Source organism: Vulpes vulpes, chromosome 1 (genome assembly GCF_048418805.1).
Source record: "Vulpes vulpes isolate BD-2025 chromosome 1, VulVul3, whole genome shotgun sequence".
NCBI lineage: Eukaryota > Metazoa > Chordata > Mammalia > Carnivora > Canidae > Vulpes > Vulpes vulpes.
In genome coordinates, this window is record NC_132780.1 from 52,022,163 (window position 1) to 52,050,087 (window position 27,925).

General features: G+C 37.8%; 1 protein-coding gene across 1 annotated transcript; it reads right to left on the reverse strand.

Moving 5' to 3' along the window:
• Window positions 1-22,387, reverse strand: ZNF658 (zinc finger protein 658). The gene is given in 5 exon segments (XM_025989247.2): window positions 1-4,347; window positions 14,401-14,496; window positions 14,749-14,875; window positions 19,678-19,736; window positions 22,117-22,387. Coding segments are annotated over 5 exon segments (3,426 nt in total). The 5' UTR covers window positions 22,343-22,387; the 3' UTR covers window positions 1-1,429.
• Between the last annotated feature and the right edge of the window lie 5,538 nt (window positions 22,388-27,925).

Here is a 27,925-nt window from a genome sequence, read left to right on the forward strand (position 1 = left end):
TGGCTATGATGTCCTTTATAATTACACAGTACAAAATAAACCACTAGTAGATACAACGAAAGCCAAATAAACATTTAAGAATCATTCAGCCCACCCGCATACCCACAGATACATATACACAAGGATACTTAGGAAATCTCATAGATCTCTAATGCCCTAGAAAAACAGGGCATGTCAAAATTTCATTGCATCAACAGCATCAAGCTGAGAGAAGCCAACAGAAGAACATAAACTGGAACTCAAAAAACAAAAATGGACAGGGTCGAGAGCAGGTTTGACTGCTGCCTTCTACTAGAACTAGTCAGTGGTAATGAATTGTTACATAAACTGATAGAGATGTACCACGTAACTCAGAGACTAGCCACAAACATGTATTGGTATTGTTCACAGAATTTGTTAACTTCCTCCATCTATAAAACTTCACATTTCACAGTGGGTGTGTGTGTAGGAGAATATTTTACTGTATTTTTTCTATAAAACTTGATGTTACATATGAACCACAAATTTAGGTACAATTCTAGGTGAAGATTTTATCCTCAATTCTGAAACTGATACGTTTCCTTAGGAAAAAAATTATCTGAAGCAAACTTTCAAAATTTAAAAATACGATTTATTAAAATATAAGACTTTGGTCAAATCTTATTTGATGATTTTAAGATTTTTTTTTAATTTGTTTTTTAGAGACAGAGAGAGAGAGAGGCAGAGACACAGGCAGACGGAGAAGCAGGCTCCATGCAGGGAGCCTGACATGGGACTGGATCCTGAGTCTCCAGGATCACGCCCTGGGCTGAAGGTGGCGCTAAGCCACTAAGCCACCGGGGCTGCCCTTATTTGATGATTAATATGTAGCAAAGGCTTTTGTGTTTTTTTCCCTGAGATTACTCTAGTTTCTAATGAAGACTTCTGATCAGGGAGGATATTGACAGTTTTCTGCCTCATGTGAAGTCTCTGATGCACAGTGACAGGCTGAATTTTATAGGTCTTCTGACATTATATTCATAGGGTTTTGTCCCACTATAACAGAGTTAATTAAGCTATGTGAATTTAACTGACAGAACAAAATCTTTAAGAGCTCAACAGTACATTTTTTAAAGCCAACCCATGAAGATCTGTTAGAGAATTGTTTCACCCAGTTATTCATATTTCAGCTTCTTTCACCTTATGCTCTAACATGCTTAATACAGAGCACCCAAGTCTAGGTGCTAGAAATCCCTCTATTCCAACATAACATAGGACAGAAAGAATGTAAGGTGATTTTTAAAGGCTAAACTTAGCTTAAATGTAATAGCATCATATTCCATGACCAGTGACTTAAATGAATAATAGACTAGGAAATCACTGGAAGAGGAAATATTTAAGTGAAAAAATCTGCCAATGTACGTGATATGAGCTTTTTTACTGTGTGTTATCAATTAAGGTAGGAGTCCCTTTAGGACTTCCCAAATTCACCACAATCAAGGCTTTCCTCTCTGGTGTGGATTCTGGTATGATGTAGTCTAAGAGCTGCCTTACGAACAAAAGTTTTCCTGCATTCATTACATTCATAGGGTTTCTCTCCTGTGTGAATTCTCTGGTGTACTCTGAGAGTTGAATTTTGTGCAAAAGCTTTCCCACATTCATTACACTCATAGGGTTTCTCCCCTGTATGAATTCTCTGGTGTGCACTTAGATGTGACTTCTGGGAGAAACTCTTCCCACATGCATTACATTCATAGGATTTTATGCCTGTGTGAGTTCTCTGATGTACTCTGAGGGTTGAATTATGGGCAAAAGGTTTCCCGCATATATTACATTCATAGGGTTTCTCCCCTGTATGAATTCTCTGATGTGCAGTAACATATGATTTCTGGGAGAAAATTTTTCCACATTCATTACATTCATTCATTACATAGGGTTTCTCCCCTGTTGGAGTCCTCAGATGCTCCTGGAGGTGTGATGCCTTGGAGAAAGTTTTCCCACATTCATTACACTCATAGGGTTTCTCTCCTGTGTGAATTCTCTGATGTGCCCTGAGGGCTGAATTATCAGCAAAAGCTTTCCCACATTCCTTGCATTCATAAGGTTTCTCCCCTGTGTGAATTCTCTGATGTACACAGAGGTGTGTCCTTTGGGAGAAAGTTTTCCCACATTCATTACATTCATAGGGTTTCTCTCCTGTGTGAATTCTTTGACGGACTATGAGGGCTGCCTTACAGACAAAAGATTTCCCACATTCATTACATTTATAAGGTTTTTCCCCTTTGTGAATTCTTTCATGTCCTCTAAGGTATGATTTCTGAGAGAAGGTTTTCCCACACTCACCACATTTATAAGGTTTCTCACCTGTGTGAATTCTCTGGTGTGTTCTGAGATGTGTATTCTGTGAAAAAGTCTTCCCACATTCATTACACTCATAGAGTTTCTCCCCTGTGTGAATTTTTTGATGTGCTCTGAGTGCTGAATAATGGGCAAACATTTTTGCACATTCATTACACTCATATGGTTTCTCCCCTGTATGAATTCTCTGATGTACTCTGAGAGCTGAATTATGGGCAAACACTTTTTTACAGTCACTACATTCATAGGATTTCTCTCCTGTGTGCATTCTCTGATGTGCTCTAAGGGCTGAATTATGAACAAAAGATCTCCCACAGTCATTACACTCATAGGTTTTCTCACGTGTATGAATTTTCTGATGTGCTTTGAGAACAGATAGATGGGCAAAAGACCTCCCACATTTATTACACTCATAGGGTTTCTCCCCTGTGTGAATTCTTTGATGTGCTCTGAGGTTTGAATTATCAGCAAAAGTTTTCCCACATCCATTACATTTATAGGGTTTCTCCCCCATATGAATTTTCTGGTGTGCACAAAGGTGTGTCTTGTGAGAGAAAGTTTTCCCACGTTTAATACACTTGTAGGGTTTTTCACCTGTGTGAATTCTCTGATGTGTTCTGAAATGTAATATCTTAGAGAAAGTTTTCCGACATTCAAAACATTTGTAGGATTTCTCCCCTGTGTGAATTCTCTGATGTTCTTTTAGATTTACCATCTTGAAGAATGTTTTCCCATATACATTACTTTGACAGGGTTTCCTTACTGTGTGTGTTCTTTGGTGTACTCTGAGAGCAGACTTGTAAGATTTCCCACATCCACTGTTTTCATAAGATTTCTCCTTTGTGTGAATTGTTAGATTTTCACAGAGGTTTGACTTCTGACAGAAAGTTTTTCCATATTTATTACATTCATAGAGACCGTCTGTCATATCAGTTCCAGGATAATGAATAAGGTGTGAATTTGAACAAAAAGATTCTCCACATTCCTCAGGTTTCTCTCCCGAATGGTTCCTCTGATGATGAATGAGTTCTGCTTTCTGGTAAAAGGATTTCCTGCATTCATGACATTCAAATGACTTCTCTCCAGTTTCACTTTGCTCATGTACACTGAGGGCTGAATTTTGATGAAAGGACCTCCCATATTTACCACACTGGTAGAGTTCTGCTTCTGTGTGAGTTCTCGAACATACTATAAGGTCTAATTTCTGGTAGAAAGCATTTATACATCTATTATATGTACAAAATTCTTCTCTAGTTTGTGTCTTTTTTCGTACTACACAGGTTGAGCTCTGGCTCAAACTTTCGTGACATTTATTGCTTGCAAAAGCACCCTGTTCTTTAACAGTTCTCTGAGATTGAATAAGAGATAAGATCCTGCTGAAGTTATTCTCATTTTCATCACATTCTGAGTGTGTCACAGCCATGTGAACCTTACTGTATTTCACAGTGGTGGTTCTGTCACAGGATTTCCCACATTTATTCAGATCAAAGCATTTCCCTCTTACGCCAGTTCTCACATACTTAAATAAAGTTGCTTTATCACAGTTTTTCCTAAATTCATCATCCTTATAGGATTCCCCTCCTATAACACAGACAGTCTTATCATATAAAACTTTCCCAAATTCATCATATTCAAAAGATTTCTCCAGGGATTGAAGTTTCTGATGATCTTTCCTATAACTGAAAGCTTTCATGATTTTATTATACCTATATGACTTCTCTCCAACATGCGTTTTCTCATGCTTCATATCAAACTGCAACTTTGCGCATACATTCATGCAATCAGCCTTCTTTCTCAAATAGTTTCGATCACAAACAATTAATTCAGAAACAACTGGCAAATTCATTCTACATGAGTCAGATCTACAGGGCAGTTTTTCAGAAGAATTTGGAGTTATGTCCAGATTAAATGGTTTTCCTAAAACTTTCTGCCCTTTATTCAATGTTTTGTTATCAGTGAGTATTACTTGCCACAGAGGTTTCTCTTCTTTTCTTTGATTCCCCTCAATGTGAATATCAACACTAAAATATCCTAAAATGAGAAAAATTGAAAACATCTTTACCTTTTATATTCCTTATGGAGAGGAACTTATAGCCGTATGTTTGTTACATATTGTATTCTGTTACAAGTCATATTTCCAAAGTTCAATAATACACATACATAGGGAAAAAGGTATACTCTCTCTTTTTATTTTTTCTCTTCCACGTTGTTTAAAGAAAACAGGTAGTATGGCCAAAATTGAGTAGCTCCTTTCTTCCCAAGTTCTCCTGCTTACAATTAACAAATCCCTGAAAAATCAATATATCAATAGTAAATAAGTAAGATGCTACAAAATGGAAAGTAAACTTTGGGACTCAAGAAATGATGTAGCAGAGGATTCCAAGGCTGTTCTGTTTCCCAGATATCTCATGTGGGGTACTAGAGTGTCATAAAAACCTACAATCCAAAGTTAACAATATACACAAAAAGAGCTACAAGAAAAGTGTGTTCTTGATTGCCAAATGGCTGAAATGAAACAAAGGTGATCTAACAGAACAGAAAATATTTTTGACAATATCCACCCTGCTCAAGCTAAACAAAAATGGAACATTCCCCTGTGGTTCAGCCAGGTTTAGCAGGGAATGAAAGTTCCACTGTGACAGGTCCTTTATGGACTGGACACTCTTACAAAATTTTTATGAGCCAAAACTAAGAGCTCACTTGAAAGATCATGAAGAATCCTAAGAAAGTTCTATTTATAGGACATTCAGGGATGGTAACAGCAATCACTACCAAAATTCTTCCTGGAACTACATTCCTACCTACTCTATGGAATCTGCAATAGCAAAAGCAATAAATCTGTTGTCTTAGGGTGTTTATGGCAACACAGCAGGTAGGGGATGGAAAGAAGGGAAAAGAGGCAGGAATACTACAATATCATAGCTAGAAGGAATAGAAAGCATCTGGAATAATGATGCTCTCAAAACCCAAGAATGCAATATATTTAAAAAATCAGTTTAATTTATATTATTCTCAAATGCACACGAAACATTCATCATGGAAGACGGCATTCTATACTGCAAGAAAAATCTTTACAAATGTAAAAGAACAGAAATCATATAAAGTGTAATCTCAGGCCATCAAAATTATACCAGAAATCAATAACACAAAGTTACCTGGAAAAACACAACCTATTTGTAAATTAATATAATTAACCCATCGGACAAAGAGAAAATTTCATAGGAAAATAAGATATTTAGAATTGAATGAAAACAAAAAATGTTTAGAATATATAGAAATTTGTGAGATGGGGATGCCTGGGTGGCCCAGCGGTTAAGCATCTGACTTCAGCTTGGATCATGATCCTGGAGTCCCAGGATCGAGTCCCACATCAGGTTCCCTGCATGGAGCCTGCTTGTCCCTCTGCTTGTGTCTCTGCCTCCCTCTCTCTGTGTCTCTCATGAATAAATAAAATAAAATCTTGAAAGAAAGAAAAAGAAAGAAAGAAAATCAAATTTACATCACCTCTTCTAGAAAATACAAGATCAATATCTCGAAAGAAAGAAAGAAAGAAAGAAAGAAAGAAAGAAAATCAAATTTACATCACCTCTTCTAGAAAATACAAGATCAATATCTCTACAGACCTAAGATGGCAGAAGAGTAGGAGTCCTCAACCACCTGATCTCACCAACTTACCTAGATAACTTTTAGAACATCCTGAACACCTACGAATTCGACCTGAGATTTAGAGAGAGAATGACTGGAATGCTACAGAGAGAAGGGTTTTCGCTTCTAGCAAGGTAGGAAGGTGGAAAAAAAATAAGTAAATAAAAAAGAATAATGTGGGGGAGGGGCCCCATGAGGAGCTGGGCTAAAGTGAGAGGCTCTGGGACAGGAAAGCCCAGAGCTGGAGAAGTGGGAACTTCAAAAATCTGCACTGGAGTTTTCCCGGATGGAAAAGTGCTTAGCAAGGAAATCGGGCAGAACCTCAGGAAGGACAATGAAGCCTCAAGATTCCTAGAGTCACAGTTAGAGGAAGTGCGCCTGAGGGAATGCTCAGCACAAACTCTGGGCCGATATCTGTAAAGGGCATTTGGGAAAAGCCAGTCGGTTAGGCAGGCCGGCTCTGGACAGACATGGCTGTGTCCCATTGCCACCAAGGGAGGCGGTCCACAGGAGCGCAGTTCAAGCAGCAGAAGACCCTGGATCCCAGGGTGCCAAAACAGACAAAGCCCACGATCCTGTGTTCTCCCTGGGACAGGAGGAAGCAGGGAAGGCGCAGGACAGTGAGAACTCTCCTGCTGCTGAGCGCCCTCAAGCTGTGCAGATTAGTGCACTCACGCTGGCCCCCAGGAGCATCTACATCAGTGCAGACTCGGAGGCTGCATTAGTTACTAGCAGGGAGCTAACTCCAGACTAGAGATCTGGCCACAACAGAATTGTTGTTGTTCCCCCTTGTTTCACTGTGTGCCTGAGAGAGGCAGGGATGCCAGGGAACAGAGGCCTCTCGGGGTAAACAGCTCCCACTGAGCCTGGCACCTGGCAGGGGGCAGGGCAGCTCCCTCCAGGCACACACAACTGAGAATCAGCACAGCAGGCCCCTCCACCAGAAGATCAGCTGGAATAACAGAGTAAGAGTTCTTGACCAAGCAGTCCTGGGAAGCTCCAAGAATGAAGGAGAAATAGAAGGAAAATAGTATATAGAACTGGAGGGTTCAACCACCACTTTTTTTAATTATTTTTTTTCCTTTTTCCATTACAACTCGATTTTATATCACACTAAACATTTCCAATATTTTTTCTCTTTTCCCATCTTAGCCACAATTTTGTACCAGCTCTAAATTGTAGTTTCTTCCTTTTTGACTTTCACATTTCTACAATTACATGTCTTAGATACATTTCTGTATCTTCTGGATTCCCTTCAACATATTCAATTTAATTTGGGGAGATATATGAAATATGGGTTTTTGTTTTGTGTTTTCTGTTCTCGGCCTCATTTTCTTCTACAATGGTAGAAGTTAATACCTTCTAAAACATGACTGGCATGCACCTAGAACCAAATGGAACACCATGCTGGGTTCATTCTGTAAGATTATATTCTCCCTTGATTCCCATTTTGCCCCCCTATTTTTACTCGTTTATGTTTTGGTGGTTAATGTTGGAGCTTTCTATACAAGTATTGCTGGTTTATATAAATTTGGGACTGAGCATCTTCTAACGTAAGGAACAAAATATACTCAGAACCAAGAGAATCGCCCTCTAGGATACCTCAGGTAGACTACATTCTATCTCCACTGCCACTTCTTCACCACCACCATTCCCCCGTAGTCCAGCCCTTGATTTTCTTTTTTCTCTTTTTCCTTTTTTCTTTTTCTTTTTTCTTCTTCTTTGGGGCTTTTTGCCTTTTTTATTTTTTATTACTTCGTTTTAAAATTTTTTTTTCACATTAGTGTCCTTTTGTTTAATTTTGTTCAGATCTTCTTTTTCATTTTCTGGTCTCTGACCTTGTTAGAGTCATCTAGGGTGGAATTTACTTAGGTTGTGGTTGATATTTTTGACACAGCCTGCTCATACAGCCACTCTGCAACTGAACAAAATGACTAGAAGGAAAAATTCACCACAAAACAAAGAATCAGAAACAATACTCTCTGTCACAAAGTTACAGAATAAGGATTTCAATTCGATGTCAGAAAGCCAATTCAGAAGCACAATTATAAAGCTACTGTTGGCTCTGGAAAAAAGCACAAAAGACTCTACAGGCTTTGTTACTGCAGAATGGAGATCTAAGAAGGGCAAAATTAAAAGCAAATGAAATGAGATACAATCCAAAGTGGATGTCCTAATGACTAGGGTTAATGAGGTGGAAGAAAGAGTGATTAACATAGAAAAGTTGATGGTAAGAAAGGAAGCTGAGGAAAAAAGAGAAAACAATGAAGAGACCATGACGAAAGGTTAAGGGAAATAAATGATAGCCTCAGAAGGAAGAATCTACATATAATTGGGATTCCAGAAGAGTCTGAGAAGGAGAGTGGGCTACAAAGTATATCTGAACAAATCATAGCTGAGAACTTCCCTAATTTGGGGAGGGAAACAGGCATTCAGATCCAGAAGGTACATAGGTTGCCCTCAAAATCAATAAAAACTGTTGAAACCTCGACATTTAACAGTGACACGTGCAAATTCCAAAGATAAACAGAAAATCTTTAAGGCAGCGAGAGAAAAGAGATTAACTTATATGGGGAGAAGTATCAGATTAACAGCAGACCTCTCCACAGAGACCTGGCAGGCCAGAAAAGGTTGGCAGGATATAGTCAGGGTACTAAATAGAAAGAACACACAGCCAAGAATACTTTATCCAACAAGGCTATCATTCAGAATGAAAGAAGAGATAATGAGCTTCCAAGATAAGCAGAAACTGAAAGAATATGTGACCACCAAACCAGCTCTGCAAGAAATATTAAGGGGGACTCTGTAAAAGAAAGAGGGAACCCATGAAATAAACAAAACAGGACTGAATAGGTATTATGATGACACAAAATTCATATTTTTCAATAGTAACTGTGAACGTGAATGGGCTAAATGATCTCATCAAAAGACGCAGGGTTTCGGGCTGGATAAAAAAGCAAGACTGATCTATTTGCTGTCTACAAGAGACTCATTTTATACCCAAGGACACCTACAGCCTGAAAATGAAGGAGTGGAAAATGATTTACTATTCAAATGGACCTCAAAAGGAAGCTGTAGTAGCCATTCTCGTATCAGATAAATTAAGGTTTATCCCAAAGACTGTAGTAAGGATGAAAAGGGACACTATATCATACTTAGAAAATCTGTCCAACAAGAAGACCTAACAATCATTAATATTTATGTCCCTAATGTGGGAGCTTCCAAGTATATCAATCAATTAATAACCTAAGTAAAGAGATACTTAGTAATAATACACTAATAGAAGGAGGTTTCAACACAGCACTTTCTGCAAATGACAGATATTCTAAGCACAACATCACCAAAGAAACAAAGGCTTTAAATGATACACTGGACCAGATGGATTTCACAGAACTTTCCACCCAAATGCAACTGAATACACAGTCTTCTCAAGTGCACATGGAACTTTCTCTAGAATAGACCACATACTGGATCACAAATCAGGTCTCAACTGATACCAAAAGATTAGGATTAACCCCTATATATTTTCAGACCACAATGATTTGACACCAGAATTCAATCCCAAGAGGAAATTTGGAAGAAACTCAAACACGTGGAGGTTAAAGACCATCCTACTAAAAGATGAATAGGTCAACCAGGAAATTAGAGAAGAATTAAAAAGATTCATAGAAACCAATGACAATGAAGATATAAGCATTCAAAATCTTTTGGATACAGGAAAAGCAGTCCTAGGAGGGAAATACACAGCAATACAAACCTCCCTCAAAAAACTGGGAAAAACTCAAATACCCAAAGCTAACCTCACACCTAAAAAAACTGGAGAAAGAACAGCAAGTAAAACCTACAGGAAGCAGAAAAAGGGATATAATAAAGATTCAAGCAGAACTCAATGACATAGAGACCACAAGAACTGTAGAACAGATAAACAGAACCAGGAGTTGATTTTTTGAAAGAATTCATAAGATAGATAAACCCCTAGCCAGCTTTATTAAAAAGAAAAAAGACTAAAATTAATAAAATCATGTATGAAACAGGAGAGATCACAACCAATACCAAGAAAACACAAACTAATTTAAAAATGTATTATGAGCAGCTATATGCCAACAAACTGAGCAATCTACAAGAAATGGATGCATTTCTGGAAATGCACAAATTACCAAAACTGGAACAGGAGGAAACAGAAAACCTGAACAGGCCAATAAACAGTGAGGAAACTGAAGCAGTCATCACGACACAAAAGTCCAGGGCCAGTCCAGAGGCTTCTCAGGGGAATTCTATCAAATGTTTAAAGAAGAAATAACACCTATTCTACTAAAGCTGTTCTGAAGGATAGAAAGGGAGGGAATACTTCCAAACTTGTTTTATGAGGCCAGCATTACCTTGATTCCAAAACCAGACAAAGACCCCACCAAAAAGGAGAATTATAGACCAATATCCCTGATGAACACAGATGCAAAAATTCTCAACAAGATATTAGCTATAGGATCCAACAATATATTAAGAGGATCATTCACTATGACCAAGTGGGATTTATCCCCGGGATGCAAGGTTGGTTCAACCCTCATAAAAGAATCAACGTTATAGATCACATCAACAAGAGAAAAAACAAGAACCACATAATCCTCTCAGTAGATGCAGAGAAAGCATTTGACAAAATATAGCATCCATTCCTGATCAAAACTCTTCAGAGTGTAGGTATAGAGGGTACATTCCTCAGCATTTTAAAAGCCATCTATGAAAAGCCCACAGGTAATACCATTCTCAATGGTGTAAAACTGAAAGCCTTTCCCCTAAGATCAGGAACACAACAGGGATGTTCACTCTCACCACTGTTATTCAACATACTGCTAGAAGTCCTAGCCTCAGCAATCAGACAACAAAAAGAAATAAAACACATTCAAATTGGCAAAGAAGTCCATCTCTCCCTCTTCACAGATGATATGATACTGTATATAGAAAATGCAAAGACTCCACCCCAAGACTGGTAGAACTCCCACAGCAATTTGGCAATGTGTCAGGATACAAATCAATGCACAGGTATAAGTGGCATTTCTGTAGACTAACAATGAGACTGAAGAAAGAGATTAAGGAATCAATTCCATTAACAATTGCATAAAAAAGCATAAGATACCTACAAATAAACATAACCAAAGAGGTAAAGGATTTATACCCTAAAAACTACAGAATATTTCTGAAAGGAATTGAGGGGCAGCCCAGGTGGCTCAGCAGTTTATCGCCACCTTCAGCCCAGGGTGTGATCCTGGAGTCCCGGGATTGAGTCCACATCGTGCTCCCTCCTCTCTCTCTCTCTATGTGTCTCATGAATAAATAAATCTTTAAAAAAAAAAAAGAAATTGAGGAAGACAGAAAGATGGAAAAGCATTCCATGCTCATTGATGGAAGAATTAATATTTATATTAATATGTTATCAGCATATTATGCTGAGTGAAGAAAGACAATCGGAGAAGGACAAACATTATATGTTCTCATTCATTGGGGGAATATAAATAATAGTGAAAGGGAATATAAGGGAAGGGAGAAGAAATGTGTGGGAAATATCAGAAAGGGAGACAGAACATGAGAGACTCCTAACTCTGGGAAACGAACTAGGGGTGGTGGAAGGGGAGGTGGGTGGGGGGTGGGGGTGATTGGGTGGTGGGCACTGAAAAGGCACTTGATGGGATGAGCACTGGGTGTTATTCTGTATGATGACAAATTGAACACCAATAAAAAATAAATTTATTTTTTAAAACAGATAATTTTTTAAATATCCATGTTAAGAGTTTTTTATTTCATTAACTTCTGTATTTATCAAATTATGTTGAGAACATTACTAATGGGATTCTAATTTATTGGATTTATTGAGGTTTTCTTTCTACAGTAATATTGTATTTTCACTATCATGATTAATCTATGGGAATGTAAAAGGCTTCTTTGATTTTAGGATACACATACAAATATATGATTCACTTTTTTTTTTTTAAGATTTTATTTCTTTGAGAGAGCCAGGGAAAGAACAAGCATGAGGAAGGGGCAGACAGAGGGAGAGGCACATTCCCCACTGAGCAGGGAGCCTGTCAACGGACTGGATCCCAGGACCCCAAGATCATGACCTGAACCAGAGGCAGATGCTTAACCCATTGAGCCATCCAGGCACCCCTGGTTGACTTTAATATAAATATCATTTATATCCCATATAGACATACTTATTTAATGTTCATAGTATCTCTAATCAGATGAGGTACACTATTATCTCCTAATCCTGGTGAGTTTTAAATTCTTAGAACCCCATTATTTTGTGTTTTATGATAGCTGGTATGATATTGCTTGGTGCAGTTACTCAAATCCTTAAGGGTTTACTTTGACCTGTGCTCTTGATCAGAGGGTCTTCTTTTAAGTTAATGAATTTATTTATTTATCTATTTATTTTAAAAATTTTATGTATTTGAGAGAGAGGGAGTGAAAGAACACAAGTGGGGTGTGGGGCAGAGGAAGCAGCAGACTCCCCACTGATTAGAGAGCCCAATACAGAGTTTAACCCCAGGACTCTGAGATCATGACCTGAGCTGAAGGCAGACACCTAACTGACTGAGCCACCTAGGCACCCCTAAGTTAATTCACTTACTGCCTAAACCTGAATAATAACACAAAACCCTAAATTATTTCATTTTTTTACTTAATAACTTTACTATTCTTTTACTGCAATATTTCAAAGATACTTATTTCAGGGTATCTTCTTTAGCCAACAATATGATCATATCATTCACAACTAGTGACTGGGAAATATGCCTGATCTAAAAATTATGTCAATCTTCATGTTATGTTGTCTGACTGAAAGCTTTACAATAAGAACTTTCAGTAAACACTTAGGATGATTTTACTCCTTTGCTCTAAGAACTATATTGAAACTATAATTTTTGAAGTTTCTGCAATTGTTTACTAGTTTACACAAATACCAATAAGCACTTGGAAAAATGCTTGACATCACCAGTGATCAGGTAAATTGTTAGGGACTGAATTATATCTCCCTTCAAATTCATACCGTTGAAGCTCTGATCCTCAAGTAACTATATTTGGTGATAAGGCCTTTGTGGAAATAATTAAGGCTAAATGAAGTCATAAGGGTAGAGCTCAAATTCTTAGGGGGTAGGTGTCCTTATAATAATAGGAAGAGACATCAAAGCTCTCTCTCCCTGAAAGCAAAGGGGAAAGGTTATATGAGGACACAATCTGAAGGCAGTCATCTGCAAGCCAGGAAGAAGCCTCACCAGAAATTATGTTGGCACCTGGATGTTGGACTTTTAGCTTCCAGAACTGAAATAAATTTCTGTTGTTTAGGCCATCCAGGCTATGGTATTTATTATGCCAGGCCAAATGACTAGTACAGAAATGCACATCAAAATTTCAGAAATATACCACTTCACATTTACTAGGATGGCTAGAATAAAAAAGTCAGATAATAACAAGTGTTGATGAAGATGTGGAAAAATTAGAACCCTCATATGCTATTATTAGGAATGAAAAATAGTACAGGCACTGTGGAAAATAGTCTGGAAGTTCCTGAAACAGTTACCACACAACCCAGCAATTTAACTATCAAGTATAACTCAATAAGAGAAATAAAAGCATCATGTCCCCTCACTGCCCCCCAAAAATGTACATCTATGAAAAACTTGTAAATGAATGTTTCTATCAGATTATTTAAGAGCCAAAAGGCAGAATCCCAAATGTAAATTGAATGAATGGGCAAACAAATGTGGCAAAAACATACCATGAAACATTATTTTGCCATAGGAAGGATCAATAAAGTACATATAAACCTTTTAATTCTATGTGAAAGAAACCAATCAAAAAAGATCATATAATGTATGATTGCATGGTACATGAAATGTCTGCAATAATCACATCTAGACAAAAAGTAGATTAGTGATTGCTTGGACAGAAGGACAGGGAGGAATAGCTAGAGTATGAGATGAGATTTCTTTTTTTTTTTTTTTTAAAGATTTTATTTATTCATGAGAGATACAGAGAGAGACAGAGAGAGAGAGAGAGAGAGAGGGAGAGAGAAAGAGAGAGAGAGAGAGGCAGAGACATAGGCAGAGGGAGAAGCAGGCTCCCCAAAAGGAGCTGATGTGGGACTTTATCCTGGGCCCCAGGATCACGACCTGAGCTGAAGGCAGACGCTCAACTGCTGAGCCTCCCAGGCATCCTAAGAGTATGAGGTTTCTTTTTGAAATGATGAAAATAGTCATATCTATGACTATATGAATAGGCACTGAATTGTACCCTTTACATTGGTGGATTATACGATATGTAAATAGTACCTCAGTAGAGCTATTTAAAAGGGTAAAAGAACCAACGAACCAAACAAAACTTTCAAAGGTATTCCCCTAAAAGTTTAACTACTCTAAGTGTTTCCTTCCATCAGTGCTCACCCACCTAGGTACCTCTGGTTTAGGAATTCTTCCCCTAAGGACTAGGACTCTTCTCCTTGCTCCAACTTGAAGATTATCTTGGGTTTGGTAGTGCAATACCCTGTAAAAATGACAATTGAGAGTATATATAGATCAAATCCATGGGCTTTTTGATACAGCAGCATGAGTACCAAAATAAATGTGCTCATTTGAAATTTTCCATTGTTTCTGTTTCCTCAAGTCTTCAGGTACCTTTGACCTCTTACTCAAAAGCCTGTATTACACTAATCTCTACAAAGAATCCATGTGTCTTGATAACTTTTAAAAAAAGGAAATTTAATTTAGAGTAAGTCACATAATAAGGTCTGCTTACCCACTGAGATGAGGTGGCTATAGTTCTCTAGCATCACATCTCTGTACAGAGTCCTTTGTGCAGGGCTCACATACTGCCATTCATCCTGGGTAAATACCACAATCACATCTTCAAATGACATGGATCCCTGTAACAACATGTTTTGTTCAAAGATTCAGAATTATGTTCAGAAAATATCTTTGAGAATTACTACTTTCCCTGTTTACTCTTAAGCTCTAAAAGACATGCTTATCAAAGATGCCTATTTCTGACCTAATTTTGTCTTTAACTGTGGAGTTACTCAGTTAAAAAGGTTTTTAACTTACAATTCATTTATCTGTTTATGAATAGATTTTCTATGTTTATGTATAGATTTTTTAAGACAAAAAATTTCAATGTAAAGAGATTTCCTATAACTCTTCCTCTTCATCCTGAGAGATTACTGTGGGTATTCTAGAGAATTCTAAAATGTTCATTCTCTCCTTAGACATCATCATTGTAAATAATGGGAGACAAAGAAGGTACATGCAAGCTGTAGAGATGTCTTACATGATTAAATTTAGGTATAAATACAGATATAAAGATATATAAATTTAGAGCTCATGATGAGCAAAGAACAACTTACCAAGAATATGGAGTCACAGAGACCAATATAAGTGAATGTTATTTACACAGAAGTAACAGCAATGAATATAAGGATAAAGCATAGTCACAGAGCAGAAGCAGCAACCAATTTGATAACTACTTTCTTATACAACCACCCAGTCTAACTGTACGAGCAGCTCCTGGAAGGCTAGTGCCAAACACCGACATTTAGGAAACAATAGGAAAAAGAAATGTTAGAAGTTTTAGTGAGACAGACCTGTTCATGTTGTTCCTAAAGAGTCTGTGAACATAAAGCTGGAACTATTCTTTAAATTAGTATATATGTGGTTTTAGAATATAGAAAGGAAGTCTAAGATGAAGACGATCACTTAGGAGTTACTAGCAATTTAGGTGGTTAACTAAAATTATAAGAGGCAGACAGCAACTTGAGCTATATGCTATACATCCCATATGGGACTGAGAAAAGAAAAACACCAAATAGCATTTAGGGAAGCATGAATATTAAAGAGGCTGGCATACAAAGTATAGGCCACAAAAGCCAAAGAAAAAGCTTTCTGAAAAGTAGTAAGAGTCAGGAAATGGTAGAATCTCAGAAAATGAGAAAAAGGAAAATTTCCATAACAAAAGACTTCAAAGGGGCTGGGGAGGAATTGGAGTTGCTATTCAACAGGTATTTAGTTTTAGTTATGCAAAATTATTAAGTTCCACCTAAAAATGTGCTGAGAGTAGATTGCATGTTAAATGTTCTTATAATAATTAAAAGTAGAAATGAAAGGGAAGACTAAGAGATCATAGGACAGAAAGAATTTTTTTCTCCCCCCAGTGTTATGTTTCCAATTATTTGTTCATTCATGTCTTCAGTATTACTAAGTGAGTACCTCCTGCATGTGAAACTCAGTATTTAGTAGCAGCTGGTAACTAAAACAAATAAATAAGAGAACAGGAATATCTCTTAAAAATTTTGATCTAAAAAAAGGGAAAATTTAATTATATTCTCCAAAACTAAAAAAAAAAATAGAGAAAAAAGTGGCACTACTTACATTTTTGCCAATCTCTTTAATATCTGACTTAATAAAATCACTTGGATTAAAAAATATAAGCTAACAAGTGACAAAATACTGAAGTAAAGGATCCAAGCAAATTCTCTCCTTCATAAAAACTATGCAAAAACTAGCAAAAATTAGGGCACCTGGGTAGCTCAGTTGGTTAAATGTCCAACTCTTGATTTCAGCTCGCGTAATGATCTCAGGATTGTGGGATTGAACCCGTCAGCCTCCACACTCAGCACAGAGTCTGCATGAAATTCTCCCTGTTTCTTTCCTGCCCCTTCCTCTCACTCATGCTCTCTCTTGCTCTCTCAATAAATAAATAAAATCCTTAAAAAAAAAACTGGCAAAAGTTATAAAAATTAACAAAGGCTATCTTCAAAACATTTGTAAAAAATAAACAAAAACAAAACAGGTGAATCACAGTAAGAATGTGACCTTTTAACTTACCCTGTTCTCATCCCTCTCCTTCCAAGTCCAAAATAGTTTGATAACCAGCAGCATGGCCACCACAACACCACCAAAAGTAGGCTAGAGATCCATCAAAGCCTCATTCACAAAAAATTGTCATTATTTGGCCTGTTTGGTGGTTTCCTGAAAGACTCTACTTATAAGGATGCCTTTATTTGAGCTAACTCAGAGCTCAGTGTGTAAAATATTGTCCTCACTTGTCATTCATCAAAAACTGAAGGCATTTCTTTAAATTAATTGGCTACCCAAAGTGGTAGATAACAGCTGAGGCAAACAATGGCTTAACCAAGAAGCTTGAAAGGAATAGCTGGATAATGAGATGTCCATAAATGTTTTTGAAAAGCTCTGATATATTCCTGAGAATCCAGGAGGCCTCATACTTGCAAAGAGCTATGCATATGCTTAAGGCTGTGAGCATACTGAGGAAAAATGTGAGAAGGCCCTGAGCTATCGCTTATAGATGCCCCAGAGGCGTGGCATTAGAGAAGTCTAGGCTAATGCAGTTATAAGGTATCTAACTGTTGAAAAAATTCTGTGACATGCAGAGAGCCCCTTAGCAAAGACTGGGAGACCTACTCGTTTTAGGCATTTAACGAAATTTCTGTAGACACTTCAACCGCCTCAGATACAAGATACACAGGCTCTACAGAATTTTTTAAAAAGTCACTGAACAAATAAATTTCAACAATGATCCCGATGGAGGAGAGAAATTCTAATTATATAATTGCTACATTCTTTTATTTAAAATGTCCTATTTTCAACAACAACAAAAAATTAGTAAACAAGGAAAGAAACAAAGGAAGGCCCATATACAGAAAAGGTATAATCAACAGAAATTGCTCTTAAGGAAGCAGACATTGAACTTACTAAACAATGACCTTAAATCAGCTATATTAAATATGGTCAAATACCTAGCAAAAACAATGTCCAAAGACTGAAGGAAAAGAAAAGAAAAACATTTCACTGAATAAAGAATATCAATAAAAAGAGAAATTTTAACAACAAATAGAAATTATATAGAAACTCAAGAGTTGAAAAATACAATAACTAAATCAAAATTTCACCAGAAGGATTCTCTAGCAGATTAGAGCAGGTAAAAGAAAGAATGAACAGACTGGACAATATGCTCATTGAAATTACATACTGTGAAAAACAGAAAGAAAAATGACAAAAAATGAACTATGGGATAGCATCAAGCTTACCAACATATGCATCAGTCCCAGACATAACGTCTGAAAGAATATTTGAAGAAATAATGGCCAAGAAGTCTCCAAATTTCATGATAAACATTAATCTACAAATCCAAGAAGCTCAATAAACTTCAATAAGGATAAATCTGGAGTAAGAGATCCACACTTAGACACATGATAATCAAATTGTCAAAAAATAAAGACAAAGAGACAATACTGAAAGCAGCAAGAAGTGATTCATCACGTACAACAGTATTAAAAGCAGATTACTAATCAGAAACCATGGAGGACAGAAAGCAGTGAAAGGATGTATGACAAGTGCTGAAAGAAAAAAGTTGTCAACCAAGGAAATTGTATATTCAGCAAAAATAGAAAAAATTAAAACCTTCCCAGATAAACAAAAACAAAATTTGCCATAGGCAGAACTGCCATACAGGAATAATACAGGGTTAGCAAATCTATACAGACAGAAAATAGATTAGTGGTTGCTTGGGGTTTGGGGAAATGAGTAGATGAGAGGGGATAAAATATGGAGTTACTTTTTAAGGTGATGAAAATGTTCTAAAATTGACTGTGGTGATATTTGCACAAATCTGTAAGTATACTAAAACATCACTGAATTCTACATTTCAAATGGGCCAAAGGCATAGTACGTGAATTGAATCTCAATAAAGCTTATAAAGAAAATAAAGAGAATGAAACCATTCCAAGAATAATAGAGCAGATTAAAGGGCCAGCATCATAAACTGGGAATAAGGAACATGAAAGGAAAGAGAAAGAAGATAAAGAAATAAGCCCTGGAAGGATGGAGTCAATGGATGGTGTCATGGATATTATTAACAAAGAAACCTTCCAGAAAGAGTGAAAAGTAGAAGCAAATGCTACAGAAAAATAAGATAAGGAAAGGATTGGACAAGACCCAATAGATTTGAGTATAATCAAGTCTCTGGTCACTAGATATGGCAGGCAAGTGGGGAGAGAAACCAAAGCATCATGTAGAGGTTTGAAGTGTGAATACAACAGGTTGAAATGTTTGAAAGAAAACACAATTTTAAACTGTCTGCTGAGCAACCTGAATATCATGGGTACTCAAAATATTTATGGAGAGTAATTTTAAGGGATATTCAGTCGATTCATTAGAACAATGTCGAATTCAACCCCTGTATTTGAACTTCTTCTGGAAAACAGAACTGACCAAGTTCACATTTAGCATTATGTCTCCTACTTTTATTGAAGAACAAGTAGAGACCATGTTCTATATTACTTTAGTAACTACTGAAAAGTTAACTAAATCATCCACTAGAAAAATGAAGATTTTTTAAAATCTATAAATGTTTTAACATTCCATGTGGTATCAGTTTGCTTAACCTTCTCACTAATGTCAACCTTTAAAGCAGTACTGTTTGACACCCTGACAAGGCTACCAAAACTCAGAAATAAATTTGGAGCTCCAATTTGGTAAATTTGTAATGTAAGAGGACCTGCATATCCATATGCCACCTTTACTCTGCTATTCATCTGTATTTCCATCTCTGAATGCATCTGATCTGTTTCTATTTCTACTTTTTCATGTTAATGGACACTTAAGTCCTTATAAAATCCACCGTAAACAAACAGGTTATTAAAAAAGAACTCACCTGCACTATGTTCATTTTCTGCTGCTCCTCAAAGAATGTAAAAAAATTAAAAGGTTCAGCTGGGAAAGAGGAAAAAGAAATAGGGTCATCAGAAACCTGGTCTGCCTTACAACTATTTTCATTTACCTAAAAATCTCATAACACCAGCTGGAAAAAAAGGTTTCCCTATAGAAGAATGCCCTTTTGACATTTTTAAGAGGAACAGGAAGGACTACACAGAGGTAGGACCTGAACATGTGCATCTCCGATATGATTATGTGGATTTAACCTTGCATTTTCACTGCTGTGAAACTCAGAAGTCAATGAATTAACAATTTCTGTCCCCTTCTAAATAAGAACAACAAAAAACACAAAATAAAACAAGAGGATAGTGGTTAAACAAATTCAGGTATACAAAGGTAAAGCTTTGCACCTTCACTTAAACTAATGCTTTAAAACCTATTTAGATGGGATTGTTAATCAAATTTGTATTGTCTTTACACCTTGAATTAGAGCTTCCCCAGAGAACTCCAAAATAAAGATGGGATTCTTTATGCAAGAAATATTTTTTCTAACTTTGTTTTCTAAATTGGTTGCAAATTCTAAAACAAATTTTTTAGTAAGATGCTTATAGTACTGACCTGTGTAAATAAACAGCACTGTGCTTAAGTTCTTGATTCTGCCTGGGTGTCTTTACAAAAACCATTCATTTCAGGCCCAATATTTTGAGCTTCCAAAAGTGTCTAATACAGAAAACTTTTTTTTTCCACTATCCTTTTGTCATTCCCTACACTCAGGAAAAAGGGAGTACCAGCATAACTCTAGATGCCACATGTGGTGATGGGTATGCTATGAAGGCAGCTCATAATCTGGAAAGAAGGGAGAATGAAGAAACTGGGTGCTATTTAGGATTTCGTCAGTTCTGGCTCGTTAAACCTTCCCTGGGCATCAAGTCCTTACCAGCCATCCAGTGAAGTGCCTTTTCCTGTACAGTCTGACAGTCACCTATCCCTCTCAATCTCAGGTCACCACCTTCTGCAAGCTAGTCCAGTGCCCACTGTCACACATCTGTGATGGCTTCTGCATGTGATGCTATCACCAAATCTAACTCATGCTATACAGAGATCAAGAATTGCTTCTGGTGGAGGGAATCAGGACCCGTGCTTGAAACTTCTGCTTCTGCTCTGAAGCTCCAGTGAGGAACCTGTCAGGACAGCTGTTCTTCTAAGTGACAGTTGTTCCTAGGGCTCTCTTTTTCCAGTCTTAAGAGTTACTTTACTACAGGGTAGCCCTGGTGGCACAGGGGTTTAGCGCCTCCTGCAGCCTAGGGTGTGATCCTGGAGACCCAGGATCAAGTCCCACGTGGGGTGTCCTGTATGGAGCCTGCTTCTCCCTCTGCCCGTGTCTCTGCCTTTCTCTGTCTCTATGAATAAATAAATCTTTAATAAGATTTTAATAAAATCTAAAGATTTAAAATCTTTAAAAAAAAAAAAGAGTTACCTTACTACATAGGGGCTGGGATCTGGGGCTGAGAAACAAATTTGATGTATTTGAAACCTCCACTTAACACTCTATACCTGACTTTGGACTCAACTACTACAAATGTACTATCCAATAATGTGGCCATCAGCTGCATGCAACTACTACACCTGAAGTGTGTGTGGCTAATGCCAAAAATCAAATAACAATTTGGATATACTGAGTTAAACACATCAGTATTATTAATTTTACCTCTTTTTATTGTTGCTACTGAAAAATTTTAAATTACATTTAGTTTCCATTTTCTATTGGCCAGCACTGCATTAGATTATCAGACTGTGCCTTTGAGGATGGAAATACCTTAGATGCTGCAGGAAGGCTCAAGAGTCTCAGGGGCTCTTAAAAGAATCCACAAATCCCAGGATATATTTACCACATTGTAAGACTCTGTCCATATTCACTTCACAATCATATCTCTGCAAATTTGGGGACAGGCTATTCTGCTAAAAGCTAAAAGGTTGCAACTCTTGGTTTGGGGCAGAAAGATATTGGAAGAGCAACGTATAGAGGGACTAAACCGTACTTGTATTTACATCCAACCTCTCCCACCTACTATCTTGTACCCGGGGGTATATCATTGGGCTTCCAGTAAATTCCTTTCACCTTTTAAAATGGCATATTTATAAGGGCAATTGCGAGGCTTAAATGAAATACCAAAGGAAACAAAGGGTCTTGTGATAGCAACTTACACACCCATTACTACAAGCGCTAGACAAAAAGCTTTGCAGATGACACTTTATTTCTCAGAGCAATTCCACAAGCTACTGTTAGTAGCCTCGTGTTCAAGGAACGCATTATAAAGTCCCCGCACCCTGCGCCCGTCCAGGCACCACGGAAGCGGGCGGGAACCCGCAAGCACACAGCGGCGGGGGAGGGGAAGTCCCAGGACCTGCCGCTCACAGACGCCACACACAAACCTACCCGACCTGGAAGGCCCCAGGCCTCCCGGAGCCGTGACCCCAGTGCTCTCAGCCCAGTGGGAGGCCTCTGCTCCCGCAGAGACCCAAAGAAGGCGAAGTCCGGTCCTTCTCGAGAGAGGATGCTCACAAGGGGCGAGGCTGACTGCGCGCTGCGCTGAAAGCGCCGGGAACACCGTTTCCAGAGGGCTGCGCGGTAGGCTCTTGACATTTAAGACTACATTTCCCATAAAACTTTGAGAGCGCAGGAAGTAATTTTAGAGGCTTTTCCTCCTCAGCGAGTTGGGACGTGACCATGGGACCTGACCCTTGGAGACTTTGGCCGAATCCCTAGATGTTGCAGATGAGGCTTGAACTCTGTGACATGACAACATATTGCGAAGCGTGGCTCTCGATTGGATCCTAGTTGGAAAAGCACAACAGCTGCAAGAGACTACAATTGGAGAAACGATTATAGACTAGATATTATAAATACAAAGGAGAATTACCATTACTTTGGCTAGTGTAATAGTAATTACCATTACTTTGGACGATGTAGGAAATTGTTCTAATTTTTAAAGATACATACGTGGAGTTTGAGGAGCAAGACAGATGAACATAGAGGAAGGAAAAAAAAATGAGAGAAGGGGCAGACCCTTGGAGGCTCTTGAATGTGGACAGCAGACTGGGAACTCCTGAGTGGAGGGGGAGGTGGGTGGGAATGGGCTGGATGGGTGATGGGCATTGGAGAGGATGCCTGTGGTGAGCACTGTGTGGCATGCGTGTGTGTGATGAGTCACTAAATTCTACTCCTAAAACCAGTATTGCACTATGTGTTCACTAACTGGAATTTAAATTAAAATTTGAAACATTAAAAGAAGAAATTTTCGACTATTAAATCATATACGTGACTATATAATATAAAATTGACTTTCTAAAATTCAGCAAAACAATTAGAAAAAGAAAATGTGGTTAAGAATTGTTAAATGTGTGTAATATGCATATGATGTTCATTTTACTATTTCTAGTATTCATTCTGAATCTATGAATTAATTTTTAATACATAGTAAAAATGGAAGCAGGGAGGCAGTGGTGGTGGTAGTGGTGGTGGTGGTAGGAGGATGGTTAGGGAGAGTCTACTGCCCCTCCAGAAGTACACCTTTTAAAATCAATTTTCCTGGATACACACAAGTATCTTTTATGAATACTGCTGTGCAATATAACAAATACTAGAAAATGGAACAAGAATTAACCTAAGAGTCGTATCTTGGCAGGGTGTATCTGGGGGGTGGAGATGGGGTAAGCTAGCTGCTCAAAATACATAGGACCCAAAATAAGAAAATTATTATTATCAATTATTATTATTATTATTATCAATTTTGCATTTCCATCAGTAAATTTTCTTTCAAAATTAATGCATGGATACATCAGACGTTTTTAACAAATTAGAGACCTAAGGACATGAAAACAAATTTTGAGTGAACCTTTTTAGAGTAGTGTTAGATTTATAAAATAATTGAGCAGAAAGTAGAGTTCCCATATATCCCTTCTCATCACTCCACACACCATATCCCCTATTTTTAGTATCTTACATTAATGTAGTACATTTTCTACAATTAACTAATGAAATAGTATTACTACCTAAAGCCCATAGTTGACATCAGCGCTCTTTGTGTTGTACAGTTCAATGAGTTTTGCCAATTTAATGTCATCCACTGTAATATCCACTATTACATTATCATAGAGAGCAGTCTCACAGACCTAAAATATAAAGAATATTTTTACTGCCCTAGAATCTGTGCCGTATCTATTCAACCTCGCCCCTTTGAATTTCCCCTTTGAACTCCTGACATCCATTTATCTTTTCATTATCTCAATAGTTTTGCCTTTTCCAGAATGTCACATAGTTAAAATCATATAGTAAGTAGTCTTTTTAGATTGGCTTATTTCAGTTAGGAGATGAATTGAAGCTCTCTCCCTGTCTTTTTCTGGCTTAATACCTCACTTTTTTTAAATTTTTATTTATTTATGATAGGCACACAGAGAGAGAGAGAGAGGCAGAGACACAGTCAGAGGGAGAAGCAGGCTCCATGCACCGGGAGCCGGACATGGGACTCGATCCCTGGTCTCCAGGATTGCGCCCTGGGCCAAAGGCAGGCACCGCTGCACCACCCAGGGATCCCACCTCACTTCTTTTTTATTGCTGAATAAAATTCCATTATATTGATTTACATAGTTTGTTTCTATTGAAAAGCATCTGATTTAAAATGTTTACAATCGCAAAATAAAACCTTTTGTGTATGTGTATGTGTACCTTTTTTAAAAAAGATTTTATTTATTTATTCATGAGAGACACACAGAGAGAGGCAGAGGGAGAAGCAGGCTCCATGCAGGGAGCCGGATGTGGGACTTCCTGAGCAGAAGCCAATGCTCAACTACTGACCCATCGAGGCATCCCATGTGTGTAGGCTTTTGTATGAACAGAAGATTTCAAAACAATTCAGTAAATAGCAAGGAGAGCAATTGCTGGATTCTATAGTGGAAACTGTTTAAATTTATAAGAAACTGCCAAACTGTCTCCCAAAAGTGAATATCATTTTGCATTCTCACCAGCAATAACTGAGTTTCCCTACTCCATATCCTCACCAGCATTAGGTGTAGTCAGTGCATTGGATTTGGATTTGTTCTATTAACTTTTTGGTTGATTCTTTCTCCAACATCACACTAGTTTGATCACTATAGCATTATACCAATTTTTGGCATTAGGTAGGGTCAGTCTTCTGACTTGGTTCTTTAATAATGAGTTGGCTTTCTGGATATTTACTTCTATACAAATTTTATAATCAATTTGATGGTATTTAAAAAGTAAATTTCTGTGATTTTGATTGAGACTGAGTGAATCTATTGATTAAATTAGTTGGAAATGACATCTTAACAATATTAAGAATTATATTCATTACCATGGAATATCCCCATCTATTTTGTTCTTCTTTGATTTGTTTCATCTGAATATTGTAGGTGCCTCATATAGATTCTGTAAATATTTCCTTAAATTTATTCTTAACTGTTTCATTGTAAATGGTATTGTGTGTATTTGTTTGTTGTTTTAGAGGAGGGTGCAGGGGGCAGAGGGAGAGGAATAGAGAGAATCAGAAGTGGTGCCCAAAGTGGGGCTCAATCTCATGACCCTAAGCTGAAATCAAGAGTCGTACACTTCACTGAGGAACCGCCTAGGCAGAACTGTGTTTTTCACTTCATTTTTTAAAATATATATATACATATCTTTTATTGGAGTCCGATTTGACAACATAAAGTAAAACACCCAGTGCTCATCCAATCAAGTGCCCTCCTCACTGCCCATCACCTAGTCCCCTATGCCCCCGGCCACTTTCCCCTTCCACTACCCCTTGTTTGTTTGAAAGAGTTAAGAGTTTCTCATGGTTTGTCTCTCTCTCTAATTTTTCCCAATCATTTTCTCTCCTTTCCCCTATAATATTTTCACTACTTTTTATATTCCCCATATAAGTGAAACCATATAATAACTGTCCTTCTCCAATTTACTTCCTTCACTCAACATAATACCCTCTAGTTCCATCCACATTGAAGCACATGGGGGGAACCTGTCCTTTCTGATGGCTGAGTAATATTCCATTGAATATATAAACCACAACTTCTCTATCTGTCCAACTGTTGAAGAACACCGGGGCTCCTTCCACAATTTGGCTATTGTGGACATTGCTGCTATAAACATTGGGGTGCAGGTGTCCCGGCGTTTCACTGCATCTGTACCTTTGGGGTAAATCCCCAGCAGTACAATTGCTGGGTCATAGGGTAGCTCTGTTTTTAACTCTTTGAGGAACCTCCACACAGTTTTCCCAAGTGGCTACACCAGTTCACATTCCCACCAACAGGGCAAGAGCGTCCCCCTTTCTCCACATCCTCTCCAACATCTGTTATTTCTTGTCTTGTTAATTTTCACCATTCTCACTGGTGTGAGATGGTATCTCATTATGGTTTTGATGTGTATTTCCCTGATGGCAAGGGATGCGGAGCATTTTCTCATGTGCTTGTTGGCCATGTGTATGTCTTCTTTGGTGAAATTCCTGTTCAGTCCTCTGCCCATTTGATGATTGGATTGTTTGTTTCTTGGGTGTCAAGTTTAATAAGCTCTTTATAGATCTTGGATAAGCCCTTTATCTGATGTGTCATTTGCAAATATCTTCTCCCATTCTATAGGTTGTCTTTTAGTTCTGTTGACTGTTTCTTTTGCTGTGCAGAAACATTTTATCTAGAGTAAGTCCCAATAGTTCATTTTTGCTTTTGTTTCCTTTGCCTTCACAGATGTATATTGCAAGAAGTTGCTGTGGCCAAGTTAGAAAAGGGTGTTGCCTGTGTTCTCCTCTAGGATTCTGATGGATTCTTGTCTCACATTTAGATCTTTCATCCATTTTGAGTTTATCTTTGTGTAATGGTGTAAGAGAATGGTCTAGTTTCATTCTTCTGCACGTGGCTGTCCAATTTTCCCAGCACCATTTATTGAAGAGACTGTCCTTTTCCCAGTGGATAGTCTTTTCTGCTTTGTCAAATATTAGTTGACGATAGAGTTGAGGGCCCATTTCTGGGTCCCCTATTCTTTTCCATTGATCTATGTGTCTGTTTTTGTGCCAGGAGCACACTGTCTTGATGATCAAAGCTTTGTAGTACAACTTGAAATCTGGCATTGTGATGCCCCCAGAACTCGTTTTCTTTTTAATATTCGTCTGGCTATTCGGAGTCTTTTCTGATTCCACACAAATCTTAAGATGAATTGTTGCAACTCTCTGAAGAAAATCCATGGTATTTTGATAGGGATTGCATTAAATGTGTAAATTTCCCTAAGTAGCATAGATATTTTCACCATATTAATTCTGCCAATCCATGAGCATGGAATAATTTTCCATCTCTTTGTGTCTTTCTCAATTTCTCTCAGAAGTGTTCTGTAGTTTTTAGGGTGTAGATCCTTTACCAATTTGGTTAGGTGTATTCTTAGGTACCCCTTATGCTTTTGGGTGCAATTGTAAATGGGATTGACTCCTTAATTTCTCTGTCTTCAGACTCATTGTTACTGTATAGAAATGCCACTGACTTCTGGGCATTGATTTTGTATCCTGCCACAGTGCTGAATTGTTGTATGAGTTCTAGCAATCTTGGGGTGGAGTCTTTTGCGTTTTCTATGTACAGTATCATGTCATCGGCGAAGAGGGAGAGTTTGACTTCTTCTTTGCCAATTTGAATGCCTCTTATTTCTTTTTGTTGCCTGATTGCTGAAGCTAGGACTTCTAGTGTTATGTTGAATAGCAGTGGTGAGAGTGGACATCCCTGTCTTGTTCCTGATCTTAGGGGAAAGGCTCCCAGTGCTTCCCCATTGAGAAAGATATTTGCTGTGGGCTTTTCGTAGATGGCTTTTAAGATGCTGAGGAATGTTCCCTCTATCCCTACACTCTGAAGAGTTTTGATCAGGAATGGATGCTGTATTTTGTCAAATGCGTTCTCTGCATTTATTGAGAGGATCATATGGTTCTTGTTTTTTCTCATTTATATGATTTCTCACATTGATTGCTTTGAGAGTGTTGAACCAGCCTTGCATCCAGGGGATAAATCCCACTCGGTCCTGGTGAATAATCTTCTCCATGTACTGTTGAATCCTATTGGCTAGTATCTTGTTGAGAATTTTTGTATCTGTGCTCATCAGGGATTTTGGTCTATAATTCTCCTTTTTGGTGGGGTCTTTGGTTTGGGAATTAAATTGAAGATGGCCTCTGGAATGAGTTTGGGAGTATTCTATCCTTTTCTAT